Source organism: Nicrophorus vespilloides, unplaced genomic scaffold (genome assembly GCF_001412225.1).
Source record: "Nicrophorus vespilloides isolate i.1.1-1 unplaced genomic scaffold, Nicve_v1.0, whole genome shotgun sequence".
Classification (NCBI taxonomy): Eukaryota; Metazoa; Arthropoda; class Insecta; order Coleoptera; family Silphidae; genus Nicrophorus; species Nicrophorus vespilloides.
The window spans coordinates 222593-241809 of NW_017099111.1; the positions used below are offsets into that span (position 1 = coordinate 222593).

The window sequence follows — 19217 nt, forward strand, 5'->3', positions numbered from 1 at the left end:
TTCCTGCAATTACGACGCGAAGGACGCTCGCGCTGAAGTATGTGGAACAAACAAGCAAAAAAAAAGTTTTGATTGTAAAACTTATCTACGACGAAGGGACGGCAGGAATTCCCCGTTTCGTGGAAAGTTCTTCATCGTACGCTGTAATTTTTAAACCCAAACCTAAACTCTCTATATATATAGTAGTTAAATCCCCGGGTCGACCCAAAAACGGGGCACAATAAATCAAAGCACTCCCGACATCATAAAAGTACTATCATCTAGCAACAGGACTTCCTCCTTTCGAGACAACTTTCCCAGCTTCCGGTTCGACTGCTGCGAAGGACTCAATTACATCGAGAATTGGGCCAGGAGTCCATTCAATTCCGCCCTAAATGCGGTGCGATGCATTCTTCTGCGAAACAAATCAAAAATTTGCCAACCCTCTGTGTTTACTTCCGTTTCCTTTTGTTTGCTTTCCATTCCATTCTATTCCATTCCGGGCGTCCGCATAATATGAATTATATAAAGCTGTTATATCCAAGGCATTTTCCAAAATACACAAGACAAAATCCATAAAATCCTTAATAAAATAAGCCTTAGAAATTGTTCCAATTACATATTTGAATTTGTATTCTGTTGAATTTTACGGTTTAAGGGATGATGTGCGTGAAAATGAGAGTCGAAAGAAATAAGGACTCCAGTCAAGAATCCTCGCCCTACATTCCTGCAACTACAGTGGAACGACGTTTGCGGCGCCTACAGTTACGCAAGGAGCGACATCTCTGAACTTCTCCTTGAAATAGCGAACTCCATTCAATACCGCAAAATATATGAATGAATTTTATTTAATACAGAAACAAATACTCGTTCCAGATATTTCATTAATTTTATCAAATCCGCAACTGAATGAGATAATTTAACAATAGGCAATTAATAATTTTATTAAACTTCATTACGAATAGCAATAAGAGAAAATACTAATTTTTAACATTATTGAGTTATTAATATGTAAAAATATTATTCATTTGATAATACTCTTGATGAAAAGAAATCTGTTATTACTACAAAGAATTCAATTTATAAATAACATATTTGTATTGATTACTAAGAAATCTTGGAAAATAGATGATTAGTGCATTTCATTGATAAATATGTAAAAAATAGATACAATAGTTCAAAGTAAATGATTTAAAGTTATAATAATTGTTTCCTTTCACTTACTACATTCAACTCACAGCAATAAAATAAAATTCATATTGTAATAAAAAAAAATTATGTTATTTTTCATAACTATACTTCTTTTTCTTCTATAACTTGCATTATTTTTTTATAAATAAAATTTAGAAAATTCGTTTTTAATTTTGTATATTATTTATATAAATTATATAATTATTTTCTTAAAAAAAACATATTAACTATATGTTATATTTTCTATAAATTTATTACAATAATGTTTTACACATATTTTATTGATAATTCTTATTAAATTTCTTAAAATCTATTCATAAACCTTTCATTATTAATAATCTAATCAAATATTGGTCATATTAACAATTTTTTACAAGAACACAGATAAAAGAAAAAAATCCTTTTCATTTGTTTTGAAACACGTTAAAATTATGTTTCCTATAAATTTTTATTAAATTTCAGCAATATTTTCAATGAAAAGAATATGTAGTACTTTTTAGTAAAGTAAGGCAATCAAGTTTCGTATATATATTTAGTAACACTATTATTTTATAAACTTATGTCATGGTATTCTGCTATACAATTTTTATTTTCGTTACAACATAAAAAAAGCTATACAGAAATGACAAGTATTACTTGAATGTATGTTTATACGCATTTAGTGTTTCCAATTGCGAAACAAATATGTTTTATATACAATATAAATATTACATTAAAGTACCAACAAGTATTTAGATCCGTTACGCATCTCTTTATAATTTAAATAGTAATTGGTTCTATAAGTGTAGTCAGATGACAAAAGGTAAAAATCCTAATCTCAGGTCTTCACACATTCCTTTCACGTATGCGGAATCTTATATAACATTTAGTATATTTTTTTAAATGTTAAATTATGGATTTTTTTATTTTAAACTTAAATTGTGTAATAGAAAAACAAACAATAATCTTTTTTTTTAATTACACCACACATTTATTGATTTTTTTTATTAATTTTGTTAAAATTAATTCATAATTCCTTCATATTTAATAATCTCATCGCTCACATATTGCATATATTGATCAAAATAAAATCCCAATTTCCAATCTTCATACATTTCTCTTGTGATATCATGATGTACTTTGTAGAATCTAATATTAACATTTAGTATATAATCCATTTTTTAAAATTAAATTATGGATTGTTTCTTTTTTTAAAACTTATATTGCGAAATCAACTTTAATAATGGAAACATAAAGAATAGAACAAAATTAATTAAATACAAGACTTATTTATTGATATTTCTCATTAATTTTATTAAAATTCATTCATAAACCTTTGATAATTATTAATCAAATCGCTCACAATTTGTAAATATTGATTAAATTAAAATCCTAATTTCCAGTCTTCTAACATTTCTTATGACTTATGAACAAGGTTCTAAAAACTCCAACTTGTTACAAGGATATATATAGTGATTAAAAAATTAACTGTCCAAACCAAATCATTCCAATTGTTTCTTTTGTCGATTTTTATGAAATAATTTTGATGTCTACATTGAAAAGTATTTGTAAGTATTTTGTTTATTTTAATTTTTTTCAAATGTATGTCAGTAATACGGAATTTAATATATATAAAAATAAACCCGACTTACGAATAAATTCGACATACGAACAACCCTTTGGAATGGAACTAGTTCGTAAGTCGGGGGGGATACCTGCATTAACATTCACATTACGTATAATTTATTTTTAATTATGGTTTATTTTTTATTCTAGACTTAAATTGCAAAGTGAATTTTATTAATGAAAAACAAGAAAACACAACAAACTTAAACGGAGTATTAAGCTATAAAAACGGAGAAATAAATGTTAATCACAGGACGCTTATCTGCAAAATGATTTATCGTCCTTTCTTCCTAAAATACAGCTGCATTGTTCTATCTCTTTGTCTAAAACCAGCTGGAATTTATTAATTCCAGAAAGAAAAGCACTTAGCAAATTATAAAATATTCACGTGCAATATTTTTTTTTAACTTTTAAATTTCGAATAAAAATTGAAAAAAAGACATCACATATTTATTATATAATCAATAAAACCTACTACAAATCTAATCACATTTTCAATATGTTTTATTGTTTTCAATTATTGAAGAAGATTTTTAATTATTAAGAAATATTAACGGTTTTATTAATGAATTGATAAATAATATATTTTAGGCAAAATTCAGAAAAATTCTATTTAATTGTATTATTTCAAATTTTCATTCAGACTCAATAGTCTATCAAAAAATATAAATCTTTTGCTAGAATTTTTCATCAATTATAAATTTTGTTCATTTAATACTATTACTTATTTTATTATTGAAAGAAAGAAAAAATAAAATATAAGAAACAATTTAGTTTAGGTTAAAATCCAGTAATTATTTAAAATGTTCGTGCTGCAACTAGACTGTAACTAAACCTATTAAAAGAGTTTCTCCTACGTGGTTTTAGGACTCTTCTATTTTTTATACAGAGATAAAACTGTTATCACGTCTCCTAGCAAAACTCACTGTTTAACTTCTGACCAAAGTTGGAGAAGTCAAGAGAAAAGCAGGAGCTCTTAACGAAGACGCTGTATCTCATATAATAAGATTCGTTTTATCAAGAAACCGAAACCAACGAAGTGACAAAGAAAAATAAAATAGTGGAAAAGTGCAGAGAATTTTATTTGTCTGCAAAAAAAATGAATATATATGCGAAATGAGGATAAATTTATGCAATTTGTATGCAACACGAAGCGAAACGAGCGACATAACGACTATGAAATAAAAATAATTAAGGAATTCCTCGCACATTTGGGTCGTCCTTGATCTACATTTATTTGTGTATATATTTGTTTTTTTTTTCTTTATTTTCGTACTTTAATGAAATGCCACGCCGTTGCCATAATTAATTATCGTTCTTTGTGTGGAAAAGATATCGATTTCTCGTATTAATTTACTACAAAAGAGTTTATTTTTGTACATCACTAATGAATGCTTATTATTTTATAATACCGAAATTAAAGTTTCGATGTTTTTTGTAGACGTTTAACAAAAAATATCGAAACTTTATAGTAGTTTCACTTATTATTATATTTATATTAAAATAGTAGTATCATTCTTTCAGGTTTTAAATGTTATTATATCATTCAAATAAGTTTTTTTTGGAAAAATGATTGGTTATTATAAGAATGTAAAAATTGTATTAATTTGAGAACAATTTTCTATAAAATAAAAACTAAGATGGTTTCAAATCATTTCAAAATTATATACTTATAATTCAAATTAATCTTGTGTAAAATAAATCTAATTACTGGTAATATTCTTTCAAATTAATTAAACATATATAATCATAATAAATATATAAGTTATTCATTTCAAAATAAATACACTCTCATAAATTTTATCCATATTAACAAAAAGAGTTACTATAAATTAAGCTTCCTAATTCAAGTTTTTTTAAATCAATTCATTCATTTATTTTTAAATGTTAGAAATTTGTATACGTTATTTGGCAATAATTGTTTCAAAACTTTCTTCGTAATCATTTCAAACTTTCAATAACAACTGTATATAATATTTTAATGAATTAATTCATGTATTCCTTTTAACAGTTAGTTTATAAGATTAATAGTTGGACAAATGCTTCTTTTTTTTATTGTAGAGTATTATTTTATATATCAATTTATTCACAGTTTATTTTAAGATTTTTTAAAATAATTAAACGTACCGCCATATTTTTCTTCACAATTGCTGATCTTTGCTGCTTGATCAGTTTTGACAGCCTCTGGGTGCGTTGTGCAACCGTCAACGGACCGGAAACGTCCGGTTCATCCAAAATGCAGAGTGCCGTTTCCGGCGGTGGTCCAGGCGGCGAATGCCTAGGTGTCACCGTGGACAATGGTACAGTCCGAGCAATCAACGTCTCGCTGCGTACACTCCACTGACTCGAGCCATATTTCTTCTGATTCATAAGATCACCGATGCTGCCTCTGGTAACGCAGGCGTTGTTTGCAAAGGATCTCGAAAGATATGGACTGTGCGGCACCGAAGCAGGACTAGCCGAAAGCTGGTTGTTGGTCGTTGTTGATCTGACCATGTCGGGTAATCCTGACACCGAGAGCTTATCCAGCTCCGATAGACTCGAACCTCTACGCATCCTGAGCCTGTTGCATTCCGGAATCTCTTTAGGACGCTTCTTGATCCTATCGGTGGACCTCGTCACCGTTGAGGACTTCATTGCGAAGAGTCCCGCCTTCAAAGGAAACAGAAGGGCCCACTCGGTCGTATGACCATCATCATCCATAGCTCACTTCTGCTTAACGTTCACAATAACAGTAAGGTAACGACAACAAACATAAACAATAACATTGAATTCAATGTCTGGTAGAGAAGGTCAGGTCATCGCGAACCGTTTTGTACGCTTGCAATTACAACGCGATGATCGTCCCACTTATCTCATCATGTGGGTCAATACCGTAACACTGAAAATGAACATTATCACCTGTCGGATTCATTTCCATAGATATGCATGGTAATCAGCAGATAAACCCCTTCCCGGCTGGCGGGGGAAGGGGAACTCTGATCCGTTGCAACGACAACAACCAAAAACGATTTTGGCCAAAGAAAACCGGTAATTATCTATGAATATGCAAATATATGTTCTTCAATATGCAACGCACCGAAAACCCGATAAAGGCTTATTTACTAATACACATGCTCGTTTACCTAATTGCATGCATAATGTTATGATCGAAACTACTCCAAAAACATTCATTATTTGCTCAAAGTTACATCTATCATACTATCTCATGAATAACTCCAGTTTCGCATTTAACATAAACAATAATATTTATACCATTTTATCTATTTCCCATGTGTTGTTTTTCCAATATATTTTCTTTAATTCCACAAATAATTGTCTAAATAATACAAATCAATTTATTTTTAATATTTATTGCAATATATTAGAAAAAGTTTAAAACTCTTTACTAAATAACTATTGACATAAGTAATGAATTATTTTTTATAATATTTCTATATTTTACTTTTATTTCAAACCAATTACATCAAAACATTAGCAATTCTTTATTTTAAAAAGATTGTTAATATATGTTCATTAATATATTCCTAGAAAGAGAATCAATACAATACTAAAGTATTATATTTTACATATGTTACTTAAACTCACAATTTATCAATTATCACACTACTCGCTTATTTCTAAAGTAAGTACGGTTTACTTGTAGAAATAGTGACTTGACATATGTGTTTTAATGAATAACAAGTTTTGTACACATAATTGCTATTAAGATATGAATTAATTAATCATTACAATAGAAATAACAATATCTGGAACGTCGTGTCAAGTAATTGTTGCTAACGTTTCACATCAAATTTCTAGTAATTATATATTAATATTACGTTAATATCACCCGCATTGCCTTAATATTAAAAATAATAATTTACTATGTCAGAACAAGAACTGCATTATTTTTTGTTGTGAAATAAATAACCTACAATAATGATGTAAACTACTAATTGAACAAGTTTTATTGTAATAAAATCTAAAATTATTAAAAATTCAAGTATTATAGAATTTATTAATGTAATGTCCTTTTAATAAAAATGAAAACCTTTTTGCAAAACACAAATTTTCTAGATAAATTCAAAGAACAAAATATCAAAAAATATTTGATGTCGTAATTTTTATATCAAACAATAATTTAATTAGTGTTTTGTCACTAAAAGTTGGTAAAATTTAAAAATATGAAAGTTTTTAAAATAATATTTATATTACCATGTTTCGTAATTATTTAACTACATTTTGTATTTATTGATTGCATTTCCCTATTGTATATTTTTAGGTACAAAAATATTAAATGTGAATTTTCCTTTATTTAAACTGAATAACCGGAATCGACTCTACATGTATAAATATTTGATTGGACATATTTTCATTACAATAATCGAATAAATAATTGTTTTGTACGGAACGATACTGACCTATCAATGTTTGATGTTTTATTGTATTTTATATATAAATATTTATTTTATATCGATCTCCTAGCCAATTATTTATGTATGCTTGTGCAAAATCGGAATTTTTACAAAATAAACTATATTGTTCTATCAAATAAAATAAAATATTTAGTTTTGATTTACGATTACATACAAGATTTACCTTTACTTTAAATCAGTTTTATCTATAACTTGTAAAAAATTAAAAAGTAAAATAATTTATATTATTTATATTATTTATTACAATTGTTCAATAGAAATTAGACTCAAATCATAACAAAATATTATAAAATCTAATAGATTTTTTTTTATAAAACAATCAAAGTTTTCTTGAAACTATTCATGTTTGGAATTTCTAACAAAATACTACTAATTATTTCCTTATTATTAGAAAAAATATTAATAATTTCTATTAAAATATCTTATATTAATTTTATGTTATAAATTTGAATAATTCAAGCTGAAATTATTACTATTAAAATTCATAAAAAGTGAGTGCAATTTCTAGAATAATTTAAATGGTATTTACGTAAGCTTCATCGTAATATCAGAAGAGTTTAATGCATAAAATGTAAATTCTGTGTACTATATTTTTAAAATAATATCTTAAATATGCCGGTGGCATAGCTCAGACCGGTGGAATGTGTCGTGCATAGCAAACAAATTCTTCGGATATTTGAGCTTTACAGCGTTCCAAAACCACGGATTAATTAAATGCTTAAAATAAGTTTCAGCTGCTCTATGGAATTGAACCAGACAAATGTACAATTACTCCTATTTTTTTTAACTCCCGTTTGTTATGACGGAGAAAAGGGATGACGCAACAGGTAGCCCGTGCTCCAACTTACATAAGAATCATCAACTTATTCTGAGAAAAAGAAACAAAGTAAGTAATCACAATCACAAGATTAGTGCACTGTATTGTACTGAAAACTAGATGTAACCACTTGTCGCACGGCTTTAGAGTAACTGAGTATCTGAAAGGATTGTGCGAACGGATATATTCTAAAACTGTCAACAAACCGTGCATGTGAGAGACCCCTCTCTATGCCTCTCTCACTCTCTCTAATCTAAACGTAACTATGTGGTGTAGTACAAAAAGGAACCGAAGCAGCAACTGGATGGATGGAGGAAGAAGGATCGCGCAAGGATGGGGAAGGCCACCCACCCACAGCGTTATTGGTTATATCCACTCAGCTAGATACTAATGCTGTTAGTAGCATACAGCAAGCGTGAATGAGGGATACACTTTTATATAAACGCATCGAAAATAGCCTACGGGGTCGATCACTAATTCACGATTTCATCCCCCCTCGATGGTACACCTTGGCAAGCCCAAAATTCAGGACACGGTGCATGACCATCGTCCTCACATCATATCGTGATGATCGCATCCCTTGGTGGTTTTGCAAAGCAATTGAAATGGCGTCTCCTTGAACTCACAGATTTCTGAGTACTTTTATCGTTCACCATTGGTGGTCCGTGCCACCCCTATGAGGTCTGCCCATGCAGTCCAACTCTCCTCTCACCGCACGTTTCGGATAACGCAATAAATGGCACTTCCTCAGCACGACCGCATTATTACTACATATCCGGCCTTCAACCCAAAACAGAAACGAACCTTTCTCAAAGCGATAATGATATCAAAATCATTGCCCGCAATTCTCACATAGTTATCACATGCCCAATCGTTTTAGTGCGTTACTCAGCATATTATATAATAATCAAATTCGTGTGAGAGTAAAACCATGTTAAAACTACACATTCACAATTATTCATTTTACTAATGAAGTAATATCATCTATACTGCAAGAAACCATGAAAGTGCAAAATTATCAGCCGTTCTTTTATACAATATTGATCCAGATCATAGTCACTATCAGCTTCAATAACTGCTTGTTATTTGCAAATATTATTTGCATTATAAGTAAACAAAACAGCAATTTTTATTTAAAAAAAAACGCCTACAAAAACGTCTGATAATTATGCACCAACCCAATAATTCTTGAGCTTCGAATAAGATAAAGAATAGATAAAATGTATACAGCAAAACCTCGCTTAACAAGCAGCTCGCATAACGAGCATTTCGCTTAACGAGCAAAATGAATTGTAAGAAAATGACTCGCTTAACGAGTGACGATGAAAAGAGAGATTGCTAGCAGGCGCGCAATCCGGGACCTCTCTTCTTCATTATTTTGAAAACTTGTATACACACTATGTGTATCTTTGAATATGTTTCACTATACGAGTAAAAATCCGGAAATTTTGGAACGGATTAAATCTAACAAGATGTAACTATAATTCATTTTGTAGTTACTAAAATTTTCTTTATAATTTTATAAAGACTCAATAACTTCATGTATCATCAAAATCTGTTTTTTTTATATTAATTGTTATATTAATTTTAAATATTTATTCTATTTCATATTAATAAATACTAACGTTCTAAGTTTCTTTAAGAAATAAATTTTATATAATCAATATTGATTAATGTTAAAGGTGAATATCGATATTACTATTTCCTACTTAAATTAACATGAGACAAGTAAAACAATTATGAATTCATTTTACGTCAATTACGAATGTATTGTAATAATTGAACTGAATAATTGAGTCACTCACAAACAAGTAATTTTCTTTATTGAAATATATCGAGCAGACAACTTTATAAATAGTCGTTCGATACTGCTGTATGTTAATTAATTACGAGTTGTACTGACGTTTTCTATAAATCAGGACGGGTGGAAGTGTTTTCTACAGTTAAACGTTTTTTCCCAATATTTACAATATTTTTAATTATATACAATATGTTAAATATATGAAATGAAACTCAACAAAAAATCTACAAAAGTATTCTCTATAAAATTTGACAGATTATATTATTTGGGGTTGTTGAATGCAATCTATATAAAAAAAAGGTTGTGATGTCTAAATAATGTTTATAATTTGTGTGACAATTTCACCTTGATCCAAGAAATCAACAACGAACTATTGTTTTCAAGATTACCCACCTTAATATTCAAAGTGTATGTTTCAATTTCAAATATTATTACAAGTATATTCTTTTAGAAATACAAAATTCTAGGAATTAATTCCTGAATTATTTGTGCGTAAAGATGATTTTTTACGTAATTATTGTTATAATTTGTTATATTTATAATATTTAGATTAAATTTATACCACATTTAGAAATATAATACGGTTATCAGATTTTATTATAAGATTTACGGTCTTATTTAATGTTTGTTTTCGTCCAAACACGTGTTCTTATTTTGTTGAACTATGCAACCAAACATACATCAAAGTGGCTGCGCCGGGTAATTAGTAATAATATCATCTCTTTTTCAAACAAATTAATAGATTGTAAAAATGTACTCACATTGAGTTGCATGATGATCTTGTTGTACGCCCAGTGCCATCTCTGTTGCGCTGTCACCTGTGGTCTGGGTGGCTTTGGTTCTTCCTCCTCCTCCTCGAAACTGACGCTCTTCTTCTCACTGGCTTCCGCGTCTTCCACGTAAATCTCTTCTTCAGGCTCTTGTGCCACTATCTCTGGGGGTGATTGTCTGATTGATGGTCGTCGAGGTGGGTAAGCCTCGACTGATGGTTTTCTAGGTGGGGTTGATAAGTACTGATCTTCAGCTAGATGATATTGATCTTGGGTCGATCTGTAAGGATCGACGATCGAAGGCCTTCGCGATAGTTCTACAGAGGGTCGTTGGCTTGGGGGTTGGGAGGCATATGGGTCAACGGACGGACGTCGGGAACCAACGGATGCTTTACGGGTCGGATAAGTCGGACCTACAACGGTGATTTGCGATGAACCGCGACGTAAGCTCTGGTCGTCCGCGTAGTTGTCGACATGTATCACAGATGCTGGCGATTCTTGGTTTATTGCTTTGCCATTTGTGCTAACCTCTTCTTCAATATAACTCTCGATCGATTCCTGAGGTTCTAAGTAATCTTCCTTCTCCAAATATTCATCCTCGTCCTGCTCATACAGATATTCCTTACTCTCCGAAAAGTCCTTATCTAAGGAATGCTGATGCGGCAGGTAATGCTTCTCCTGATCCTGGAAGTATCCTACTTCTGATTTGTCTTGCTGAGTTACCTCTGCTGGGTAATAACTCTTTTCTATGGATTCCTGGTGCGGCAAGTACCCTTTATCAATTGTATCTTGTTGCTGGAGGTAGCCTCTGGTAAAACCGTTGCGTTGAGTCGAAGCTGCGGTTGTTGTTACCATTGGTTGCGTAGTTCCGATTGTTATCGCTATTGCTTTTGTTGATTCCGGTTGGTCCCTATTATATTGCGCTATAGTTGTCGTCTTCGTAGATTCGTGCGGAAAAGTTCCGCCTGTCGTGGTGATTGAGAGATTCTCCCCTGCAAAACATACAAATTTAACTAACCGTCATCATTTCTGTCAAGCATCATTTACCCGCAGTCGAGTACTCCGAATAGGGATGTTGCACTGAACTACTCATGGATGAAACGGCCGTCTCAAAAGAGTCCTTGAGCTCATCATCTCTAGATTCTAGGCTATCTGTATTTTGCTGCTGCAGAGGACTATTCAAACGATTGCTAAGCATCATCCGCCGCGTGGACGACTTCTCCTCGTACGAACCCTCGTAAGAATCCTGATACTCGTAGTAATCGTCCTTCTGCTGGTTATAGGTGTTCTGATCTTTGAAATACTGCTTATTGAAAACACTACTGGTGTTATCATCCTGCTGGTCGGCGTAATAGTAATCATCCGTTGGGTAGGATTGATAGGGTTGCTGGGTCGTGCCGTTGCTAATCTGTGCGGAATTGTCTACTTTCATACTAGTTCTATTATCACTAAGCATAGGTGTAGGATCTATTGCACCAGGTTCGGCGGGAAGATTATCTATGCTTTGATATGCGTAATTGTAGTCTTCGTTATAATTCTCTCTGGCACTGACAGCTCCAGGTCGCATATAATACGAATCGTAGCCACTTCCATCCAAATTGTCCGTGTAATCAGCAGACGTTGTACGTTTCAATAAACTGTTCCTTCTCGTGTTGGCACTGCGGTGATTCAGGTTTGGTTTAGGCAATTGCCTTCCTGGCGTTGGAGGCAGACTGTTGAAAGGTTTGTTTTGTGTCATCAGACGGGCTATCACTTTCGGTGCTTTCGTAGGGGTTGGAGGTAAGCTCGCACCGCGATGTGATTGTTCAGGTGTTCTGAAGCCGTCGTAGTTGTCGTCATTTAATGAACTCTGACGGCTTGCACTACGACGACCTGGGATTTGTGGCATTCTTCGGCGTGCTGTAGGTGTTGGAGCACAACTGTAACTTTCCTGATATGACTCTTCCTGCCCTATGACAGATGTGCGTCTCTTTGTTGTTGGAATTGTCGGCAGCTTCTTTCCAGTACTCAATCTGCTCGTATATCCTCCGGAATCCCACTGCCTATCCTCTTCATCTTGCCCATACCGCTCATCCTGATATGAATCAATATAATTATCCTTCCCACTACTAAAATACCAAGATTAATTAAACAAAATTATTCATACCAAAGATCAAACCTTGATGTTAAGTAGGAAACTTCAGTAATTTGATTCCCGTAGACGTTCTCCGCGTAATAGTTTGGGTCATCGTACAAAGTTGTCTGTCTCTCCAAACTGGGCCTTCTCATAGCTAAAACCAAAATAGTTAAATCTTTATAAAACAAATAACTATAAATGTTTACCTTTCATATTTTTTGACGATCTTTTCTCTATGAAATTCGAATAACCCATTTCATCTAATCCCCGCTGATCACCGTAATAGTTCTCATAGTTACTCCATTCTTGGCTGAAAATAAAAAAATCAGTATAATAAACTACAATTCATAGACTGTTTATAACTTATTTGCATAAGTTTATTAACTTTAATGCAAATAGATCAAATATTAATACATAATTCATTTATGAAAAAAATCCTGAAAATTGTAATATTAGAAAATTATTTTAGCTGAAAAGAAGATATTTAATTACAATAATTTGTACTCTTCTAAATTATCTTGGTATTGATTTAAAACCAAACTGGACGAAAAAAGCAGTGATCCACTTACATGAACTTGAACAACTTAAAGTTTCATATAGTTTAATTGATAAAATACTTTAATCGAACACGAAAAAAGACTCAGTTCGATTAAGAAATCATTAAAAAGCATTTCGTAAACTCGGATAAAAAAAATCAGCAAGGACAGTTTCAAAGTGATGGCCGATAATTATTTTCTAGAGCTCCTTATTTATTTGAGTGGTCTGCAAACTTTTTGACGATTTCACATCCTTAACTAAATAGGACACACTAAACTTTGAATGTAAGAAAAAAGAACAGTAAATTTTACGTTTATTGCATTAAAGAAGTAGTAACTTTTGGGTTCCTAAAAGTCATACAAACAAGTTAGATGAAAATATAAAAATGTCTTTTAAACTGATGATGTATAGCGATTTGATGACACGTAATACTTAAAAGTATAGTCAATATTATATTACTGTAGTATTACTAAGAGAGCTACTTATTTAAAGAACTTATGTTTAAAGGCCTATTTTAGAATTTATACATCTGACCCTGTTCTTTATTTCTTTCATTATTCATTTGATAAAGCTCTTGTTTCCCACAAGACTTATCCATCGACAATCTCAAACTAACAGCATGTTTGATGCAACAAGTGGTATATGCAGGTAAATACCCCTGTGACCAGACGTGTTAAACCTTAACATAACTCACGTCATCTTATCCAGTACTAATCATGCTTTCATACAATCCCCTTTTCTGATTCCCTCCATCTATTTACTTATAGATAGTTAACTACAATTGTAGTAATTTAATAATATTCTACTATTACTTGACCATTAAATGAATTTGCTTATGTAACAGATTTAAAGACCAACAGTTTTTTATTTATATATTTCTATTTATGTTAAACTTTGATATTTTTTGTCTAAAATAATTACAATAAAAACTGGTCTGGGAATGTTTACTAATAAAATCTAATATATTTTTATTTCTTGGTAATAAAAGTATTTCGCTAAAAAAATTCATGCAAATGAAAATGTGGTATAAAAATGGAAATGTACATATGTAAATGAAATTATTTCGTTTTGTATATATTTCTATTTAGCGAATAGTGAAATTTGCAAATAATTAACAAAAAAACAAATATGAAATGAATTTAGCCTATGGAAAAAATTGAGTAATTTGCATTGAGTCCAACATTTTTCGTGTAAATACGAAGCATGCAGAGAAGTAATGTGATAATTAGGTTACGAGAACTATGAATATTTGGCATGGCTTTAACATCGGACTACGTGTTTGAGAATCTTTCAAATTAATGATGGAAACGAAATAACCAGAATGAATGAGTTGTACCATTTTGATGAATGTTGTGAAGAATGCGCGTGATTCGTGATTACTAAAAATGGATGGATGGATTATGGCATGTGCATGGACCGTGTAATATATCCATTAAGGATAATAAAAATGAATTGCCAAATCTATTATTTTTTTACCTCGTCTCGTCTGGGTCCCATGCATATTTTCGTCTACGGCTGGACAATAAGAGAATAATTATACAATCATGGCTATGTTATCTATTTAGAAAAAAATGTCCGTTTTCATGATACTAATTAATTTTGATAATATCGATCGTCCAGCATCCGATGGATAAGCAAAGCGAGTACTGATAGAATTATTCACCTCGTGTATTCCTGTTTGTTCCTGGGCCTGCTGTTATAGAAGAGCGGTTCTGAATCGTTGGTTGTGGTTTCCTGGTATTGGCGTGCGTTCGGAACCACATTTGGAGATCCATAACCGAAATCATCAGCATTCGGGGAATATCTCTACAACATAGTCAGATGCACCAAATTAAAATTCACGCAATAATTCTAAACACTGCACATAATATTCGTATTAGTCAATTGAATATTGATTATTTATTATTTGTCATTCATATTTCAATTTAAAATCCACAGCAATATTGATATATTTTTGAATATGTTGACGTAAATTGAAAGTCTTAATAATAATTAGAAAATATGTATTTTTAATTTCTTGCCCTTTTTTTCTTGTAATGGTATGAATTTATCCAATTAAAGAAGTAAATAACTCTTATATAGCCTTAATAACTAAATGCAGTCAGCGTCCAGTTAAACTATGATGTTAAATGAGGTCTGACTGTATTGTTATTTGCTAGTAATTTTCTTTGAGGAATACAAATAAGTTAAAACCTAAAAGTGAATTTACTTAATGTTATAATAAAATAAACTAAAAATGTTATAAATTTAAAAATATTAACCTGGAGATGACGCTGCTTTTGGAATCCAGGACTGAGATGTTGTTGATGGATCATGGGTGGCGGCAGATGATGATGGCCAGTGAATGTGTCTTCCCTGTCGTAGGAGTTCTCCCTCGACGTCTCCAGGGACCTCTGCGGCGTGTGCAGTTGATGTGCGGCGGAACGAAACTGAGAAGCTGAAGAATTGGCATGCTGTCCGACAGGATAGTTCAAGTCTGAAGTATAATCGCTATCCTCCGAATAGCCCGCTGAAATTTCATTGTCATTATAATTGGCTGTAAAAAGAAAATCGCGTTTGGCATCAGCGAAAATCACGGAAACAGTGTCCAACTCACAGTGTCCAAAGTATTGCATCTGGCGCCGAGCTTGTTCAGCCCTAGCCTCTTGGTCCATGATGTTGTTGAGCATTTCCAGTTTCCGCTGCAGATCACCCGCTTCTATATTCTCAGGATCTGGAATCAAAACATAGGTAGATCATCCCCCATCGCCTCATCTCAACACTCTATATTCAAATCCCACACTATGTGAGTGCATAAGTATATAGTATCTTCGTGTGTCTGTGTTAAGCTCACATTCAACAGATTCCGAAATATTAACTTCAAGTAAAAAATCGGAGTCGGTATAATACAGCTTTTTGCAAAAATCATAAGTTCGTGGTGTCATCACAAGAAAAGATCTGTGTTTACCAAGAAAAAAAAACAAGCAAATGAAACCGAAACAATAAGAAAGTATAGTTACCTCGTGTTGCAATATTAAAAAGTTACCCATCAAAAAAATAATGTACAGAATTTGAAATAGAAAGATAGAGATTAAGGGATGCGAAGAGCGGTGCTGTAAACGGAATTATAACAGAAAAACAACCCTTCTTTGCAATTAGAGTTGTCGGTGTTGGCAATCATAGAGATAGATTTATTTTTGTCAAGGCCATTCAAAATCTGGTGCGGTTACCTATGGAAGCATAATTTTTGGATACACCGTCCGTCCTGCAGAGCGTCGAACCTCTTAAGATGCTGCGCCAACCAGTTGGCGGATCGCATCGACCTATCAAAGCAACCACCAAATACAGACGGAACAGAGAAATGCCAAAAAAAAAACTAAAGTAAATCCAACAAATAAAAAAATATATAACTGACTTTCTATCACGTGTGTTCTAATCAATTCCCGAAACGCATTACGCACACATTCACAAGTACACGACGCACACAGCTTTAAACAAAAGCGCCAGAATTTTTTTGTATGCAACTTCTAATTCCATGAATTATTCTACGCGTTTCCACTAACAACAACAACAACATGTGTGCTAAACTTAATATAATGATGCATACACACTACCGTGATCATACTTGTGAAGAGTACCAACTGCTATTAGATATCATCATAGCGTCTCAGAAATAATAATTTGTACACTACATTCTCAGTACTGTAGACTTAAAGTATAATCTTGGACCGCAATGCTACCAGCCCAAACTGCACGTATATCACGGGTTAAACTCCACACAATGTAAGGATTCTACATTTTTGTGGGGTCTGAATTGACTGTAGCTCCAGATTCTAACATCTTGTACAAATCATTGTTACAAAATAGGACAAAATATTAAAATTACGGTAATATTTTCTTCTTTTCCACATTCCACTTGTATACTGCATAATTTCTCCAGTATCCGAAACAATAATCTGTCGATTGTGCTTAATTGGGACTCCGGTTAATTAGAAACAAATCCTATGGAACGGGACAACACCGAGTAAATAACAAATGGAAAATGGAACTTCGGATAATTGGACAAATATACTAGTTCCCGATTAAGCGGAATCGACTGTACTTTAGTTCTTAATAAAACTAAGGACTTTTATTGTAATTCTGCAGCCACTGTTTATCATGACTTCTGTAATTATCGACTGCGCTATCAAATATAAATAGTAGTTGATACACCTGACAGATATTTATGTTGTTTAGAACTTATGCAGCATAACAACTAAATGTAATGAACGAAATATATAAAGTTCACTTTAAGCAAGGCAACTAAGGCCCGTTTGATTTTAATTTCTATTTTGTTTTTTTTTTTCACGGTTTATTCAAATATTCATTTTGGAAGAGGACATTATTAACAGTGGAAGGACGGGAGCTGTTCCATTGCATGATCAAAGGACGCCTTGGAATGGTCAAGCAATTGTGCATCGAACAGAATCTTCTCCTTTTTTTAATTCAATTATAAAGTGAATATTTGAATGAACCGGACGTCGCTTGTGGATGGATGCCCCCTGAATTTGCGGAGCTCTAGGATTACCCTATGAATATAACTCACATAAAGTAAATCAACAAGAAAAAAAGACATCAGCAGAACGTTAACAGACAAAAAGAAAGTAAGAGTGTTTCATCACGTTTACAATTGAACGAACAACATAGTATTATTATGTGTGTATACTTACTACGCCACAATGCGTGGTTAGAGATGACGCGCGATCCTCTGAATAACGAAGAAAATGTAAGAAGAAAACAAACAAAAAACGTAGTACTAACAATTTTGTACGATCGCGTGCTTTGGGGGTCGTTGAATGGTAACGAAATGAACGAGTCGAAAGTAAAAACAAAAATAATAATAAAATGGTAAAAAGGTAAAGAAATCGTGATTTCTCCATGGGTTCGTGTTGCTGTTTCATCTGGTCTCGACGTGTAGTCAGAAATTGATGTGGTTTGGGTAATCTTTTTTTTATGTAAGTTTTTTGATGTGATTTTCGAAGCTGCGGCTGCTTTGGTACTCACCGAAGGGCAATTCGAAACGACAGTCCACCAGGAGGGTATTGCCTGTTGGATTCTTCGTACCCACCACTTCTCCATCTCTCATCACCAGTTCCGCATCCAGAGACAACCATTGGCCGCCTCCTTCCTGCAAATACCGTGCACATTGACAAAATACTACACACTAATAATGGGAATGAGATGATTGGGCTACGTAGAATAACGGAAAACAACAAACGCAAACATCAAAACATCAGCAAACAGTAACTAAAGCTAAAATAACGAACTCAGGGAGAGGTTAAACTAAGATATCAATTAGGCACTGACGTCTAGACAACATGTTCATTCTTATTTTTCTCTAAACCGCACGATGACACATACACGTCGCTTCGCGACTTTTGTGGAAATCTAATTAAACTTGTCTCAAGTAAAACCTGATGCCAACAATACTTTTCAAGATCCAATTATTTGCAGGCTTCACTACTTCGGAAACTTTATTTATTATTTTTAAATACGTTGCACATTTCTTATACTCATACATAACATAAAATGATCAGTTTATAATATTCCAAACAACTTTAAATTAATTATAGATTCGTGCCTCCTTAAAAATATAAATTTTGAAATGACATATTTCAAGAATGACAATGAAATATAAATTAATTTACTAAATAGATAATTAATGCTTGATAATTATAATAAGTAATTAATATGACCTTCAATAAATAATCAATAATTTTCTTTAATTAATGTACATTTATAATTAATATAATAAAATCAAATTTGATGTAATTTTAATTAATATTACCCGAAGCAAAAATCTGAATAACCTTTTCTCTACCTAACTTCTATCATAATCTCTAATTCAGTAAAACAACTAACCTAAACTAAGTGCTAACCTAGCCCATCTATTATATGAGACGCTAAGGATAATGCAAAGTTTATAATAAAAACACTAGTTTTTGGCAATAAATTCAATATTGTT

General features: G+C 32.1%; 1 protein-coding gene across 8 annotated transcripts in view; it reads right to left on the reverse strand.

Moving 5' to 3' along the window:
* Positions 1 to 19217, reverse strand: part of LOC108564037 (protein unc-13 homolog B) — a 259117-nt gene that overhangs the window by 146806 nt on the left and 93094 nt on the right. The window contains exons 3-13 of one of the 8 annotated variants that reach the window (XM_017922925.1): positions 18257 to 18380; positions 17923 to 17960; positions 16444 to 16536; positions 15831 to 15947; positions 15496 to 15770; positions 14898 to 15040; positions 14711 to 14749; positions 12904 to 13007; positions 12740 to 12851; positions 11629 to 12689; positions 10573 to 11573 (exon numbers count right to left, since the gene is read on the reverse strand). In XM_017922925.1, coding sequence (XP_017778414.1) covers positions 10573 to 11573; positions 11629 to 12689; positions 12740 to 12851; positions 12904 to 13007; positions 14711 to 14749; positions 14898 to 15040; positions 15496 to 15770; positions 15831 to 15947; positions 16444 to 16536; positions 17923 to 17960; positions 18257 to 18380 — 3107 coding nt within the window. The remainder of the gene's footprint in view (positions 1 to 10572; positions 11574 to 11628; positions 12690 to 12739; positions 12852 to 12903; positions 13008 to 14710; positions 14750 to 14897; positions 15041 to 15495; positions 15771 to 15830; positions 15948 to 16443; positions 16537 to 17922; positions 17961 to 18256; positions 18381 to 19217) is intronic. The other 7 variants (XM_017922922.1, XM_017922920.1, XM_017922919.1 and 4 more) reach the window with 7 other exon arrangements.